Source organism: Schistocerca cancellata, chromosome 6 (assembly GCF_023864275.1).
Source record: "Schistocerca cancellata isolate TAMUIC-IGC-003103 chromosome 6, iqSchCanc2.1, whole genome shotgun sequence".
In the NCBI taxonomy this organism is placed as follows: domain Eukaryota; kingdom Metazoa; phylum Arthropoda; class Insecta; order Orthoptera; family Acrididae; genus Schistocerca; species Schistocerca cancellata.
Genome location: NC_064631.1, coordinates 577594658 through 577610660, shown reverse-complemented (window position 1 = coordinate 577610660; position 16003 = coordinate 577594658). Strand labels below are relative to the sequence as shown.

General features: G+C 39.8%; 1 protein-coding gene across 1 annotated transcript in view; it reads right to left on the bottom strand.

Annotated features, from left to right (window-relative positions):
- Window positions 1-16003, bottom strand: part of LOC126190757 (EH domain-binding protein 1) — a 205896-nt gene that overhangs the window by 52551 nt on the left and 137342 nt on the right. Inside the window, 3 exon segments of the mRNA XM_049931272.1 lie at window positions 5373-5492; window positions 5830-5928; window positions 7737-7809. Coding sequence (XP_049787229.1) covers window positions 5373-5492; window positions 5830-5928; window positions 7737-7809 — 292 coding nt within the window.

Here is a 16003-nt window from a genome sequence, read left to right as displayed (position 1 = left end):
GGAGTTGTTTTTTGGTGTGAAAAGTGTGACAGCTGTCAAAATGCTGGTACTGTTGGTAGTTAGTGGGTTTAATGTGGACAGGGTTGTGGATGGTGCCATCAGAGGTGTAGGTTAATGTCCAGGAGAGTGGCATATTATCTTGAGTATGACCAGGTGAAGCAGATGGGAGAGAAGGTGTTGAGGTTATGGAGGAATGAGGCCAGAGTGTCTTGACCAGTGATGTGTATGAGGAATGAGATAGTGTGTTTGGAGTTGGAAGGACTTCTGGAGAGGTAGTATTTAGCTGTGGCAAGGCCATGGGCATGAGGGCTATTGGTGTACAGTGAGGTAGCACAAACAGTGACGAGAAGAGGTCCAGGAGGTAATGGAGTGGGGATTGGTGAATGAAACAGTTATTATCTTTCAAATACAGGGAGACAACAGTTTTCCCACACGCACACACTGAAGTTGCAGTTCATCTTAATATTATTTAAAAGTAAAATAAGTGAAAATGGATTGTGTGACTGCTCAGATGGTGGCAAGCACAACTCTGAATGGAATATAACAAAAAATTATGCACCACAATGCACATGAACAGATCATACAGGAGATAAGGGACAGATTGTGCTTCAATGCCCAGAAGAATGACAATGCTGGTGACAAAACACGCTTGTAAAGACACAGACAACAGCTGAGAAGCTGTTGTGACTCACCGATCATTCAAAGTGCCGCCGCGCAATTACGCGCGTCCTCTACGTGCGGAGCTGTCTGCCAGCCATGCAGCAGCTGCGCCACCTAAGCGGCCAGCCGAGCAGCGGCCGCTAGACTGGGACTCAGTGCTTATTTGAATGCTAACGAGTACACATGTCAACTTACTCTGTGACTTGTATGTGTTGTTGTGTCGTTCCGAAATATATGTGTTAAACTTGAAGTTCTAACAATTGGCGACGAGGTGGAATTTTCCTTTTCACCGTTGACTCACAGGGTTCCATGGCTACTTTCGAGCAACTCTTGCAAAATCTCCTTGAACAGCAAACGCTTCTAACAGCGGCGATTCGCAATTTCGTCGCGGCGTCAAATGCGGGGCGTTTCTCGTCGTTGGCTATACCTCCTTTTCCTCCTTGACGAGACGGCGGAAGACTGGTCTGATTACAAAAAACGTCTTCGCCAGCACTTCTTGGCATTTCATGTCACGGACGAACAACCATGTAAGTCTCTGTTCCTTTCCTGGATTTCACCTCTAATGTATCTGTTGTTGTCGCAATTGGCTCCTTTGAAGGATTCTGTGTCTTTGTCCTTCACTGAAATGTGCTCACTTCTGTCTGTCTATTTTCAAAAGCAAACGCATGTGGTAGCCTCTCGTGTTGCCTTTTATCGTTGTCAAAAATAACCAAATCAATCCTATTGCACTTGGGCTACTGAACTTCATGGCCTCAGTCGAAAGTGTCAATTTGTTACTGACGTTCACAAAGAATCCTATGCTGATTCCATGGTACGGGATGCTATTATCCGGTCAGCGCCCGACAAAGAAGTTCGGCAACGTGCCCTTCAGTTGGCGAATCCGACTCTAGATGAAGTTCTCTCCATTGCGCAGTCTTTTGAAATTTCTCGCGCCGCTGGGGCGCAAATAGAAGCGTGGGGTGATGTCTGGGAAATACAACCTCTGTGCGCTGTTGACAACACTTGTGGCGCGTCCCCGCCGGCCGACGTGGCCGCAGTGCGCTCCCATGCGCAGCCTCGGCCTAGCCGTAAACAACCCGCTAAGAAACTGCAGCAAAACCCCCGGCAACTTCCTTCATGTCCGCGGTGTTTTATGAAACATTCATGCGAGGATTGTCCCCAACGTTGGGCTGTGTGTCACAATTGCAAAAAGAAAGGTCATGTGTCTTCCGTTTGTAAATCCGACCGCATGCATGATGTTCTTGAACATGACGATGATTCTGATTCTGTGTTGTCTATCAATTGCACTTCTTCCCTTTCAGGGAAGTTATTCCTCACTGTCCAAATCCTTGGTCGAGATGTTCGCATGCAAGTGGATACCGGTTCTGCTGACACTATAATTAATTCTCAGACGTATCTTCAGCTGGGTTCTCCACTCCTGTCCCGTCACTCGGCAATTACGGACATACAAAAAACAGAAGATTTCTCTCTTGGGACAGTTTAATGCTGAGGTATCTTACAAATCCGTCGGTCGCACTGTTCCCATATTTGTGGTCGACCAGAGCAACGCAGAAAATCTTTTTGGTTTCGATGCCTTTCGCGTTTTTGGGTTCTCCATAGATGACTCTGTCAATATTGTCTCTGACGCTATTCCTTATGCTCAACTGGATTCCTTGTCGACGACATTTTCGTCCCTTTTTTCTCCTGGGTTAGACCGTGCAAACGACTTTGAAGCTCATATCACGCTCAAACCCACTGCTCGGCCTAAGTTTTTTCGGGCTCGGCCCATTCCTGTGGCCCTTTGTGATCGGGTAAAATGGGAGTTGGATCGTCTCACTGCGTCAGGTGTCTTGCTTCCTGTCACTTCCAGTGAGTGGTCCTCTCCTGTCGTCGTAGTTGCTAAGCCAAATGGTGATATTCGTCTATGTGGCGATTTCAAAGCCACTGTAAATGCTCAATGCCTCATCGACACTTACCCTATGCCCCATCCTGAAGAACTGTTCACTAAACTTGCTGGAGGCCAGTATTTTTCTAAAATTGACCTGTCAGAAGCTTATCATCAACTTCCTCTCGACGCTGCTTCCCGGCAGTTTCTGGTCCTTAACACGCCTTTCGGCCTCTATCAATACCAACGCTTGCCATTCGGGGTTGCTAGCACCCCTGCTCTCTTTCAGCGATTCTTGGAACAATTATTGCTCCCTGTCCCTGGGTGTATCAATTATATGGACGACATTGTTGTCACTGGCTCCACCACTAAAGAACATCTTCAAAATCTCCGCACACTTTTTCATGTCTTACAGACTGCTGGTCTTAAGTGTAATCTACAGAAATCAAAATTTTTTCAGGCATCTATCACGTACTTGGGGTTTCAACTCTCTCGGGATGGTATTCGTCCGCTTCAACAGACTGTCGCTGCGATCGATGCCCTTCCTCACCCTACATCTGTTAAGGAACTGCAGGCCTTCTTGGGGAAAATAGCATACTATCACAAGTTTTTACTGTCTGCGGCTTTGGTGGCTCAGCCGTTGCATCGCCTGTTGCATAAAAACGTGCCTTTTCACTGGTCCGCGTCATGTGAAGCGGCTTTCCAGAAATTAAAGACTATGCTGAAACAGGCCCCGTGCCTGGCTACTTATCGACCTGGCCAACATCTTGTTCTTGCCACAGACGCCTCTCAATACGGGGTCGGTGCAGGGGGTGAGGGGATAGTATGAGTTATGGGAGGGGGAAAAAAAAAAAAACCACCTCAAAGATGACAGGTTCCATGAAAACAGTTTTCAACTTAACCAAACCTCATTCACACTATCTACATAACATAGCTGTCTGGCACTGTAACAGCCAGAAGCCATCTTGCTCATACAATTTGTGATTACCTCCACTACAAAAATCTATGCTATAGACCAAGTTGTTATCAGTTTTTTGAATTCAGTCAGTGTGTAGTATCACTTAAGTAATAACATCAAGAACTTGCTTAAGAGCAATGCATGAGAATTTTTGATTTGCTGTCCACCATCTACCTTCTTCCTTCTTCAGTGAAAATTATAAAAGGAATTATCCAGCATTATTCAGACTACTCTTGTCTTGTTCTTGGACTGTTACTGATCTATGTTTCCATAGGCACATGGCCACTAAACTGTATTGTGGCTTATTTTTATTAATAATTTGGTAGAATCAATTTACATTCGAATTCAAAATTCTTACTGGGATCAACCTTGTCATTAATACATGCATTATACTCTTTACAGATATTACAACTTCCATTGTTTGAGTGTGAATTACTGATATCATTTGCCAAGCGAACAGATTCTCGCTTGTGTGGTTTACAGAAAATGCAAGATGTAGATCTAAGTCTGATTTAGAGAAAGTTAACAAGTTACTGGGACTTCAATCAATATTTTCTGCATTTAGCTAGTAACATCATTACTAGAAAATATACAAAGGGTGATCAAAAATTTTCTGTTTGAAGGCCATACAGTCCAGAATCAGTATTCCAATCATGCAAAATCATAGTGAGCACTGAGGCAATCATCCCTCTGATACACCAGATTGAAGATACCTGCTGCATGAAGAAGTCTGCAACTGCCTGCTGCACATTCTCATCAGATAGGAATTTTTTTGACACTTCAAGGCTTTTCTTAATGGACCGAAGGCATGATAATCGCGTGGGGACTATAAGGCGGGTGCTCAAATGTCTCAAACTTGAGTTGGCGTAACTTCTGCATTATGATATTTGCAATATGGGGATGTGTCTTGTCATGAACTTGCCACAACATTCCAACACAATGGTTTTTCAACAGACATGCTGCCTCATGCACATTCTTCATTCTCTAAAGGATGTCTAGGCAGTGTTTGCCCTTCAGTACCCAAGAAAAGCATAACAGCATAATGGTCCTGTTTGGACTCGTCATTTGGTCATAATGTTGTCATAGATCATGTTTCCACATTTAACGTACGCATGACAGAAAGACACAAATACTACATTAATCACTTGCCTACACGTCATGTCAGTGTTTATATACTCACAGCCAAACCGTTTATATACTCACATCCAAACCATGCTACACTGCATATATACTGCAACAACTCCCGCAAATGGAAACTTTTTTATCATCCCTTACAATATATGTGGTAAGCAATACAAAATATCTGGTAGTACTTACATCACACGTTTTATCAACAAGTACTGGTCAACATTCTCAATTTAAAAAAAAGACTCAAGGGAAGTTATAATATTTTACTGCAAACTATTCAGTTACAAGATATCAGTTCCACCCCTTAAAAAAAAAACACACACACACACACACACACACACACACACACACACACACACACACACCTCATCCCAGTACCATCATTTCAACAGAAAAACTGATTTTTTTCCCTCATAGTATGGTAGCTTATGGCTGATTAATTCTACTAATATTTCACAAAAGGTGAATGTTTCCAAAGTCGGGGCCACACCAAACCAGAGGCAAGGAGATACATTGTGAAACAGAAAATTAAACAGAGATATAAGTTAATTATCATGACCTGCTCTGGTTTAGCTCACTTCTGTAGTAACATATGAAACTGCTTTGTATGCCATTAGCAAATATGAATAATTTTTGTACATTAATCCTGAAACAACTGTTTTCGCACATATAATGGTCATTATTTTATACAACATTTCCAATATTAATACATATAAACTGCAGTTCATTTAAAAGGAAGAATGACAACCAAATTATACATACCTTGACTGGTGACTGAACTGTTAAATGGCTGTTAGTCCCACGAATTGTTACTTCTCTTCTGGCTTGTTCCAGGAGCTGACGAGCACGCTCTCTCAATTCATCATGACGTGTTAGAATTTGCTGACCAAGCATCAGTTACATTATTATTATTATTATTATTATTATTATTATCATCACTCATAATGGATAATTACATATTTAGTTGTGAAGAAAACTCACATGCAGTGAATGACATATTGTTCTATTTTTCAGAAAGCAAAAAGTTCAACTTTATCTAGACAAACAAAACAATATCACTGTGTCTACAAATAAAACAGTATCTCACAAATACAACCAATGTTACAAGCATGGCAAGGGGAGGAAACATAACTGGATGCTATAAGAAGAGAGTACTCTTTTTTACTACTACAAAAATATCACACACCAGTTTAATATTCACAGCAAAGTAATTACTTACATGTCGTGTAAGTGGTTCACTATGGGCGGGTGAAGCAGGCTGGTCCTGCACGTCTGGGTTCTCTTTGTTCATCTTCGTGTCATATGATTTAACAGATTGCTGAAAACAGAAACAAAGCCCATCAAGGTAGCTATCACTTAACACATTACAAGGTAGCTATCACTAAACATGTTAAGGGATTTCTTATATATTTCTCACAAAAGTGGACAGCAATTTTCCAAAGACTGCAGGCATATCCTGTTGCCAAAGAACACACAAACGTAAAAATTTAGTAAACACAAAAGAGGAAGTCAGTGACAACTATGCTGTTACAGCTTCAACAATGACAGGTCTTCACCCTCTCTCTTCTCTTACATGCATTTAAAATACAATACACTTAAGAACAGAAAGGTACCATGTGTGCAAAGCAGGATTACCTTTCCCTGTTAGGGAGTGGAGACTTCCCTCAAGGTCATATAGCCAACAATATCAAATGGTTATCTTTAACTGAATCTGTTGAAGGAATGTGGAGGAATGTACAAAAAGATTCTCCTCGTCAAGTGGGGAAAATAAATAAATAAATTTTGCAGATTATATGGATAAATAACACCCAAAGTTTATTTCCAGAGTTTAAAAAGATGGAGCATTAATACATAAGATTTATGAATACTGTATAACACAGTTTATAAATTGTGCCAAGAAAGATTGTGAAGAATGGTTCAATCGCCATGTCGGAAAGTTGCTACAAAAGCAATGAGTAACTCATCAGAGATTTAAATGATGTCAAAGCCTCATTTGCAAACAAAAAGTGAACAAAGCCATAAGGAGATAAATCTGAGAATCATTGAATGTAAAATTCTATCTATCAGTCCGACATACTGAGATAAGTGAATGTGGAACAGAAAATCAACTAAAATGACTCAACACAAGAGAAAATTTAAGTGAATCAAATATGATTCCTGCATAATCTTACATAGAATATTTCTCTCTTTCTATCAGCAATTTATCACTGGTTACAGGAGAAATGAATAGTTCAAAGTGACTAGAAAAAGCTGATAGTCATTCTCCACTTTTCAAGATGGGTGATTGGACAAATGCCTATAACTATAAGGTATACTGAAAGTATCAATCTGTTATAGAATTACGAATCATATTTTATGTATTTGTATTACAGCTAAGAGACTGAAAATCTCTTCTGAAGGAATCCACATGGATTTTGTGAAGCTCAATTCATTATGTTCAACAATGAGATAAGCACAGCATTCCTTGATTCCTGGAAGATAGTTGATACAGTGGCATACGAGGCACCTAATGTACAAAATAGAAGAGTATGCAATACCAGATCAGATTTGTGGCTGGACCAGACAAGTCCCAGCCTACAGAACTCAGCACATAATTCTTAATGGGGAGAAAGTAGCTTCAGATGTACCCCATGGGAGTGTAATAAGATACCTGCATTACTTTAACAATTATGTTGAAACTGACAATTTCTGAAATTATTACATTAGTGGATTGATACAAAAAAGGGCCCTGTAACTGCTGTGAAGGTATCAAGGTCATGGTCTTAATCAGCATACTAATAACCATTGCAAATGTCATATGCAAGAAAAATTAGAAGCTGGTCATTCAGGATATCACAAAACATGGTTTTTACTGTCACAATTGGTAGTCTCTCTGTCCATGTAGGATCCTCAAGTTCCAGAAAAATTATACTCAAATTCAGAGATCATTTCCAACATTGGCCTCTGTATGCAAGGACTATTTACACTTCTTTTTTGCTTAATATTTCTCCCAATATTCCATGCATGTTTCTTTCTATATTCTAAGTAATCCATATGAACACTGCCATCATGTGTTTCTCCTCACCAAATGAATCACAAACCTGCTTGGATATCAACTACATTGCACAGTATACAGCAAATACTTACACTGTCTTGTGACAAGCGATAGAGGGACACCGTATTTGTTGGAGATTTCTTTTCTTCGCCATCATTTTTGGGACTGAAACAAACAACCCAAGTGGGTTCCGTTAAAAACTATACTGAGGGACATCAACTACAACACATAAAACAGCAATGTAGAGGTGTTCTATGTGATTTTATACTATTCCTCATACAAAGTAATTTTTCCTTTTTTTGTCTTTTTATACATACGATAAATATACTGTGTATATCTGAAATCCTCATATTCTTATACGTGATGTTATTTTCTAAAATTAATGTTCACTAAGTAGGTTATGTGCCACTGATGCTGAAGAGTTTATTATATATTTTACTTTAACATATTTTCAACATTTACAATACCCACAAACTATGTGCACTTGAAAATTTGAGCCCGCTAAGAATTATTTGTTGAAAGATTGATATACTTTGTTTGAAAGCCGTAATTCCCCTCTTTTTGGAAAACAGTTTCTTTTTCAAAATCATAATCTTTCAGAAGTTAAACAATGGAAAATCCAGGACGGAAAACGCCAATATTATGAAACACAATATTTTCTACTCATCATTTACGCTATATGGTGAGTAACAACTATTCTTTTCATAATATTGTCATTTTTCAGAAGTTATTCTCATATGAGGTTATCACAGTCTAGAATTTTAGAATCTATAAATAGTTTTCATTCCCAAATTCAATGTAATAGTTTTGTTACCCAGATGTTTCTGAATACGAAAATGTATAATTTCACTAAACTAACACGTTAGTTCACAAAATATTCAAATTAGAAATTTCAAGTTTCCAGAAAATTTTACGCGGCCTTGGATGATCGAATTGCACATTCAACATTATGCACCATAAAGCAGTTTATCGTTAATCAGAAAAACTACCTTCTGCAACACATATATGGGTTACCTATTTTTCATGCCTTTTAGATTATTATTGAGTGTATAACTATGAGTCATTTGCATTTTTGCACAAGCTTCACTCCACATGCATCTACATATAAACAATATGCACAAAGTCAGTCCTGTAGAATTATATTAGGCTAAATGGAGCTTATATATATAAGGTGCTGACCTGGTGTTAAGATCCTTGATAACAACTCAAAGCACTCATTTAGTCATCGGCAAGGGAAAAGGAGATTTGGAGGACTACTGAGGCATTGAATAAACAGGTCAGTAACCTTAAAATCTCTGTATCTGAAGAAGGAAATTACCTATTCATACACTAAGCTCTGATCATCAGAGAACAGAAGGATTCTCCTGTTATTGTGAGCCTGAATTTCAAATAAGTGAGGTGTTGCCTAATGGGATGATCACTGTTTTTTTTAATGATTATGTATAAGGATTTATGTTTTATTGTTCCAAGTGAGGATCCAGCTGCCTGCTCATTAGATGCATTCTGGAGGCTTACCTAGAACAGTCCACATCACGAGATCATAATTGAAGTTTTTTGTTCTGTTAATGTCGGATACTACATTATTGAACCATAATGGTTTTGTAAGTAATTAAAAAAGAAAGACACTACTGATTATAGTCTCACCTTACAACATACTAATCTATATTAGATTCATGATAAATATATGTAGCCTACTCTCATCTGATGTATAGTTTTGTAGACTCAAGCTTAGCAATATTTAGGCAAACATATACCAACAAACTTCTTACTTAAAGTTTGAGTTTGTGTGTGTGTGTGTGTGTGTGTGTGTGTGTGTGTGTGTGTGTGTTTCCGCACATCCCTCCTAAACCTTTGGACCAATGTCAACCAAACTTGGTATATATATTCCTTACAGTCAGACAACAATCACTGTGGGGGTAACAACCGTCTACTTATTACAGTTCAGGACATAGACATCACAAACAATGAGAAGCAGGAAAACTGCTGCATCATGCATTACTTTTATATCCACATATGACACTGAATGTACCTACAAAATTATATCAATGTGAGAAATACAGATCAGGAGGTATGACATCATCAACACTGAGATGCAGGAAAAAATGCTGTGTCATGTATGAAATTTTAAGACATTTATTCTTTATTACTAGGGCACTCCTACAGTGGAGTCAACTTATGGAAATGCTTGACATCTGGTAGCAATTATGGCAGCTTTCGACTATGAAGTGCAAATGGCTATAGGCCTAAACAAAAGCCATCTAAAGAGCTATGAAGATGCGTTGAACATGACACATTTACAAAATCACACTGTAGATTGTGAAGCAGCTGCACCGAGTATACAGATCATCTCACACAGAGTCTACTGTATGAGTACACGTAAGGTTTCAGTTTTACAAGGGTGGTTTAAAAAGTTCTTGGAACGGGATAGGAAAAAAGTACTTGCATCACTGAAACTTTTTTTTTATTTTTCTATGTAGTCTCCCTGTAGATTAATGTACTTGGTCCAATGATGTTCCAGTGCCTTGACCCCATCTCGAAAATGAGTTTCCTCCAGGCCTGCAAAATAGTTGTCAACTCTGGCTATCAATTCTTCATTTGAAGTGAATCTTCATACAGCAAGAAAAATTTTCAGTTTTGGGAAGAGATGGAAGTCCAATGGAGCCATATCAGGTGAATAAGGTGGGTGTGGCCACAATTCATACCTTAGCTTGAGTAATTTTGCAAAGGTAACAGAACATGCATGTGGGCGCGCATCAAGAGTTGCGGCACCCATCTTCCAGATAATTTTTTCATTTCTAATTCTTCAGTTAAAATGTGATATAACCTTTCAGATGATATCTGGCAAGCATGAGCAATTTCATGCACTTTCAATCGGTGATCCTCCATGACCATTTTGAGCACTTTTGCAATGATTTCTGGAGTAGACACACATCTTGGCCGACCACTGTGCGGATCATCATCTAAACTCTCCTGACCAAATTTAAATTCATTTGTCCACTTGGGCACAGTTGAATATGAAGGAGCAGAGTCCCCCAGTGTATTCTGGAAATTGGCATGAATGTCCTTTGCTTTCATACCTTTCTTTACGAAGTACTTAATCACTGCTCGAATCTCAATTTTTTCCACCTTTGCAAATCACTACGCAGGAACAACAACAGAGCCATGTCACCACCACAGCTCTCTTCCAAGAGCACTGACATGGCACGTGTTTACAGGCAACAATCAAATGAATATCACGTGAACAACTCATTGCACTAGCACTGACCTCTCATGGTGATTCTGAGAACTTTTCAAACCACCCTCGTAATATAAAATTGGCAAACTGAATACCTGAGAAATGCCAAGTTTCGTCAGCTAGCAGAATACATAAGGAACAAAGAAACACTGTATACAGTAAATTCACCAACTGCATTACCAGGTCATAAAATGCAGGTTTTAATAACTGAGATTTGCATCCTTTGTGATTTTTGTGATAAGGGTCCTGTTATACAGCATATTTCTGTGCTTAATGTCTCATCTTCATAAGCTGGAGACATCATCAGACTACAAAGGCTATATCACAATCCCATCATTGCATGGATATGTATAAACAGTTCCGCTTGCTTAGCTTGTTTGACTCAAACTACTATGTGAATCTTTACAGCCTCTGATGATGTCTAGATCATTACAAGAGGAAATGCTAGGCAAAGAGGCATGCACTAGGCCAAGGCCTAAAATTTCTGAAGGATGACCAAGTCTGGTAGGAGGTGCTAGTGGGAGGTGTCATGTGCGTGAGATGTGCTTGCTCATGTGAATGTGTGTGTGTTTCCTTCGCTGAAGAAGGCTTTGGCCGAAAGCTAAAGCGCATAACAGTCTTTTGGTTGTGGCTGTCTGCAACTCAATGGGTCATCTTTACAGTGGGTAGCAATCTATCCTTTCTCTGATATGTTGATATTCCAACCTGAGTTTCTGTTGCACTTTTTAGGTAGTGAAGTAAGAATAGTGCCTAAAGATACCTGTGTATAAAAAACCATGATCATATTTTTAAAAACATAGTGAAACTAATTAGTACAGTTGAAGTGGAAGGCTACGAATACAATAACACACTACACAAGAAACTAAATTGTGAACAACTGAGAAATACTGTCAGATAAAATGTGAATGCTGCAGTTTAGGCATAGGAGCAAATCAATAGTAATTTATTGTAGTGGCACTGTTCTACTGATAACTGTTATGCGTTGTTACAAAACGCAGCAAAGAATAGTCGAAAGAGAAATTACTATTCTCATAATAATAAACAATACTCAGTGGATCATAGGTCTGCTAATTCTGACAGAACAAGTTCCAGACATAATAACCATGGCAATTATTATGGAAATACTAAAAGGTACACAATCTATGGTTAAATTCATCGGAGAAATTTTTGAACATTCTGCTGACAAAGGCTCCACCACTATTTTTTGAACTACAAGGATTACCTGGAAGAGGAACTTTACCAGCTGACAGATTCATTTGCCTAGAAATCCTACTACAGTGACCCAATTCCAGAAATCCAGCAGCATCTCCAGTCTCCCCTCACATCCTTAGACTCATCCCAGAACCTCTCCTGCAAGTCTATCTCTCTTGTCACGCCTACCACTCCTCGCCCTCTTACCTTCTACATGCTTCCTGAAGTCCATAAACTCAACTACTCAGGATGGCCCATTGTGGCCGGTTACTGTGCCTCCACTGGGAGAATCTCTGCTTTCACAGGCCAACAACTTCAACTGATTACCCACAACTTACCCTCCTATACAAAAAACACTAATCATTTCCTCCACCAACTGTCCTCAGTTTCTACTCCTTTACCATTGATACCAGGTCCCTGTATTATAATACCCAGATGCCCCTAATATCACTGCTATTGAACACTAGCCTTTTCGAATGCCTGACTAACTCCAAACATACTACATCCTTCCTGGTCACCATGACCAGCTATACTCTTACCCATAATTACTTCAGTGCAAAGGCATCTCCTACAAACAAATTCATGGTATAGCGATGGACACCCGTATGGCACCATTCTACACCGACCAATTCATGGGCCATCTGGAGGAATCCTTGCCAACCACCCTGAATCCCAAACCTCTCACCTAGTTCAGATTCACTGATGAGATCTTCATGATTTGAACCAAGGGTGAGGACACCTTATCCACATTCCTCCAGAGCCTCAACACCTCCCCCTTTCACTTTACCTGGTCCTCCTCAACCCAACAGCCATCTTCCTCAATGTTTACTTCCACCTCAAAGATGGCCACATCAATAGCTCCATCCATATCAAACCCACTAACTCCACTCTGACACTGCCACCACTTCCACTCCAAGAAATCCCTTCCACATAGCCTAGCCACCCACGGCCACCGCACCTGTAGTGATGAGCAGTTCCCCTCCAGATACACTAAGGCTCTCATTCTGGCCTTCACAGACCAAAATTATTCTCCAAACCTCGTACAGAAAAAGATTTCCCATTACTTATCTTTCATATTACCCACCGCCTCCCAGAGGCCCACTGTCCAGTGGCAAAGGGGCACTCCCCTTTTGACTCATACCACCTGTATCACCCATGACTGGAACAACTGAATCATATTCTCCATCAGGGTTTCAATTACCTCATCATGCCTTCTCCACCTTTTCCACCTGAGGGAATTAGATTAGGAAATGAGACACTTAAAGTAGTAAAGGAGTTTTGCTGTTTGGGGAGCAAAATAACTGACGATGGTCGAAGTAGAGAGGATATAAAATGTAGACTGGCTATGGCAAGGAAAGCGTTTCTGAGGAAGAGAAATTTGTTAACATCGAGTATAGATTTAGATGTCAGGAAGTCGTTTCTCAAAGTATTTGTACGGAGTGTAGCCACGTATGGAAGTGAAACGTGGACGACAAATAGTTTGGACAAGAAGAGAATAGAAGCTTTCGAAATGTGGTGCTACAGAAGAATTCTGAAGATTAGATGGGTGGATCACATAACTAATGAGGAGGTATTGAATAGAATTGGGGAGAAGAGGAATTTGTGGCACAACTTGACAAGAAGAAGGAACCGGTTGGTAGGACATGTTCTGAGGCATCAAGGGATCACAAATTTAGTATTGGAGGGAAGTACAGAGGGTAAAAATCTTAGAGGGAGACCAAGAGATGAATACACTAAGCAGATTCAGAAGGATGTAGGTTGCAGTAGGTACTGGGAGATGAAGGAGCTTGCACAGAATAGAGTAGCATGGAGAGCTGCATCAAACCAGTCTCAGGACTGAAGACCACAACAACAAAACAACAACAACAACAACATGATGCCTTTAAATAAGGAACATCGCTGCCCAACACAATGTTATCCGCTTCACTGCCTGTGCCATTTGCATCATTTCTAGCAACATATTTTTTTTTTCTGAATTGTGCAGGTGTGAACTCTCTCTGCAATATATCCCATATTCCTGTAATACCCCCTGGCCTCAACCTTCATTAGACACTGTCCTTCAGCCACCTGCCCCCATCCCCGCTCCTCAAACTACCCCCCCCCCCCCCCCCCCACACACACACACACGCAAATCCCAGTCTAACCTCTCGACTGCACCTAGCTGCCCTATCCTGCCCCACCATGTACCTATACACTCCCACAAGCACCACTTTACTGGCCCCTCCCCCTGCTCCTCCTCCTCACCTCCACCACCCAGAGTGCTCCTCTCACCATTCTGGCCTCAACAGCAGTCATGTGTGTGTGGTGTGTGCATGCGTTGTGTCTGCTTTAGAAGATGGTCTTTCAGCTCAAGCATTTAGTGGTCTTCTTCTCGTACCTGTCTGCACTCGACATTTCCACAACGTGGTTAGTAGCAATCTATTCTTTACGTAATATTCTCATTACTCCATCCTAGTTTTTCCACTGTTTAGTTGCAAAATTCATACCGGAAAATGGAAATAGCCTTAATACTTACAAAAGACTTCTATAACATAAAATTCATCTCAAAATATACAAAACTGAGGCACTACAACACTGTTATCAAACCAGAATATCTTTACATAACTGAAATACTAACTTTAACCAGAAACAGAGGAATTAAAAAGTCCAAAGCGAGAGAGAGAAAAATGACTGACTAAAAATATTTTAAGTTAAAATTATACTAAGAAGGAACATACGAGATTTACAGCAAATAATGAAACTGAAAAGTAAACAAACATATATATATATATATATATATAATATATATATATATATATATATATATAATAGAAGGAAACATTCCACGAAGGAAAAATATACCTAAAAACTAAGATGATGTGACTTACCAAATGAAAGTGGTGGCAGGTCGACAGACACACAAACGAACACAAACATACACACACACACAATTAGGGATATGTGTGTGTGTGTGTGCGAGTGTATACCCGTCCTTTTTTCCCCCTAAGGTAAGTCTTTCCGCTCCCGGGACTGGAATGACTCCTTACCCTCTCCCTTAAAACCCACATCCTTTCGTCTTTCCCTCTCTTCCCTCTTTCCTGATGAGGCAACAGTTTGTTGCGAAAGCTTGAATTTTGTGTGTATGTTTGTGTTCGTTTGTGTGTCTGTCGACCTGCCACCACTTTCATTTGGTAAGTCACATCATCTTTGTTTTTAGGTATATTTTTCCTTCGTGGAATGTTTCCTTCTATTATAACCATATCATTAATTTGAACCCAACAATTACGTTTGTTATTGTCGCCTTTGCATTTCGAAATCTTTCCTGTCGTCTTATTTCTCTTTTTTCTCTTTATTTTCTCTTTCTGTTTTTACCAGTAGTTTCACTTTGTATTCCCCTTCCCCTTTTACCGTAATCTACTCTACAATTTTATCCCGCCTATATATGCTCAACAATACATAACCCACTTCCCAACCATAACCAAAAAAATTTTTATTTTCCGCTTTCAACACTACCGCTGCTATAAAATCCACCGTTTCTAGTTCAATAACTGCTGCTTTCACGTTTTTAACAACCATTTCGGCTAGTTCTAATAACTTTAACTTTATTTCCACTTCCGTTTTTCGCACATCACTGATCATTTTAGCCGCTCCCCACAGGTTTTAACGTCATTATTTCTACAATTGTTAGCCCCATTTTCGTAATCTTTCACCACAACACCACTCCTTTAATACGTTTTTTCGAAATTTTCTCGAATTTCTCCGTCCTTTAACGTGATTTAGCGGCAACACAACCACCTAACCTTTTTGCACATCGCTGTCTACCAACCCAAGTTCACCACAGGATCAACTTAACCAACACTTTTTCGCCTTTTTTCATACCAGATCTCCAATTGCTTCTAGTTATCTATCCCCATATATTTCTATCTTTCTTTTTAATTTCAACCTCATGTTAAA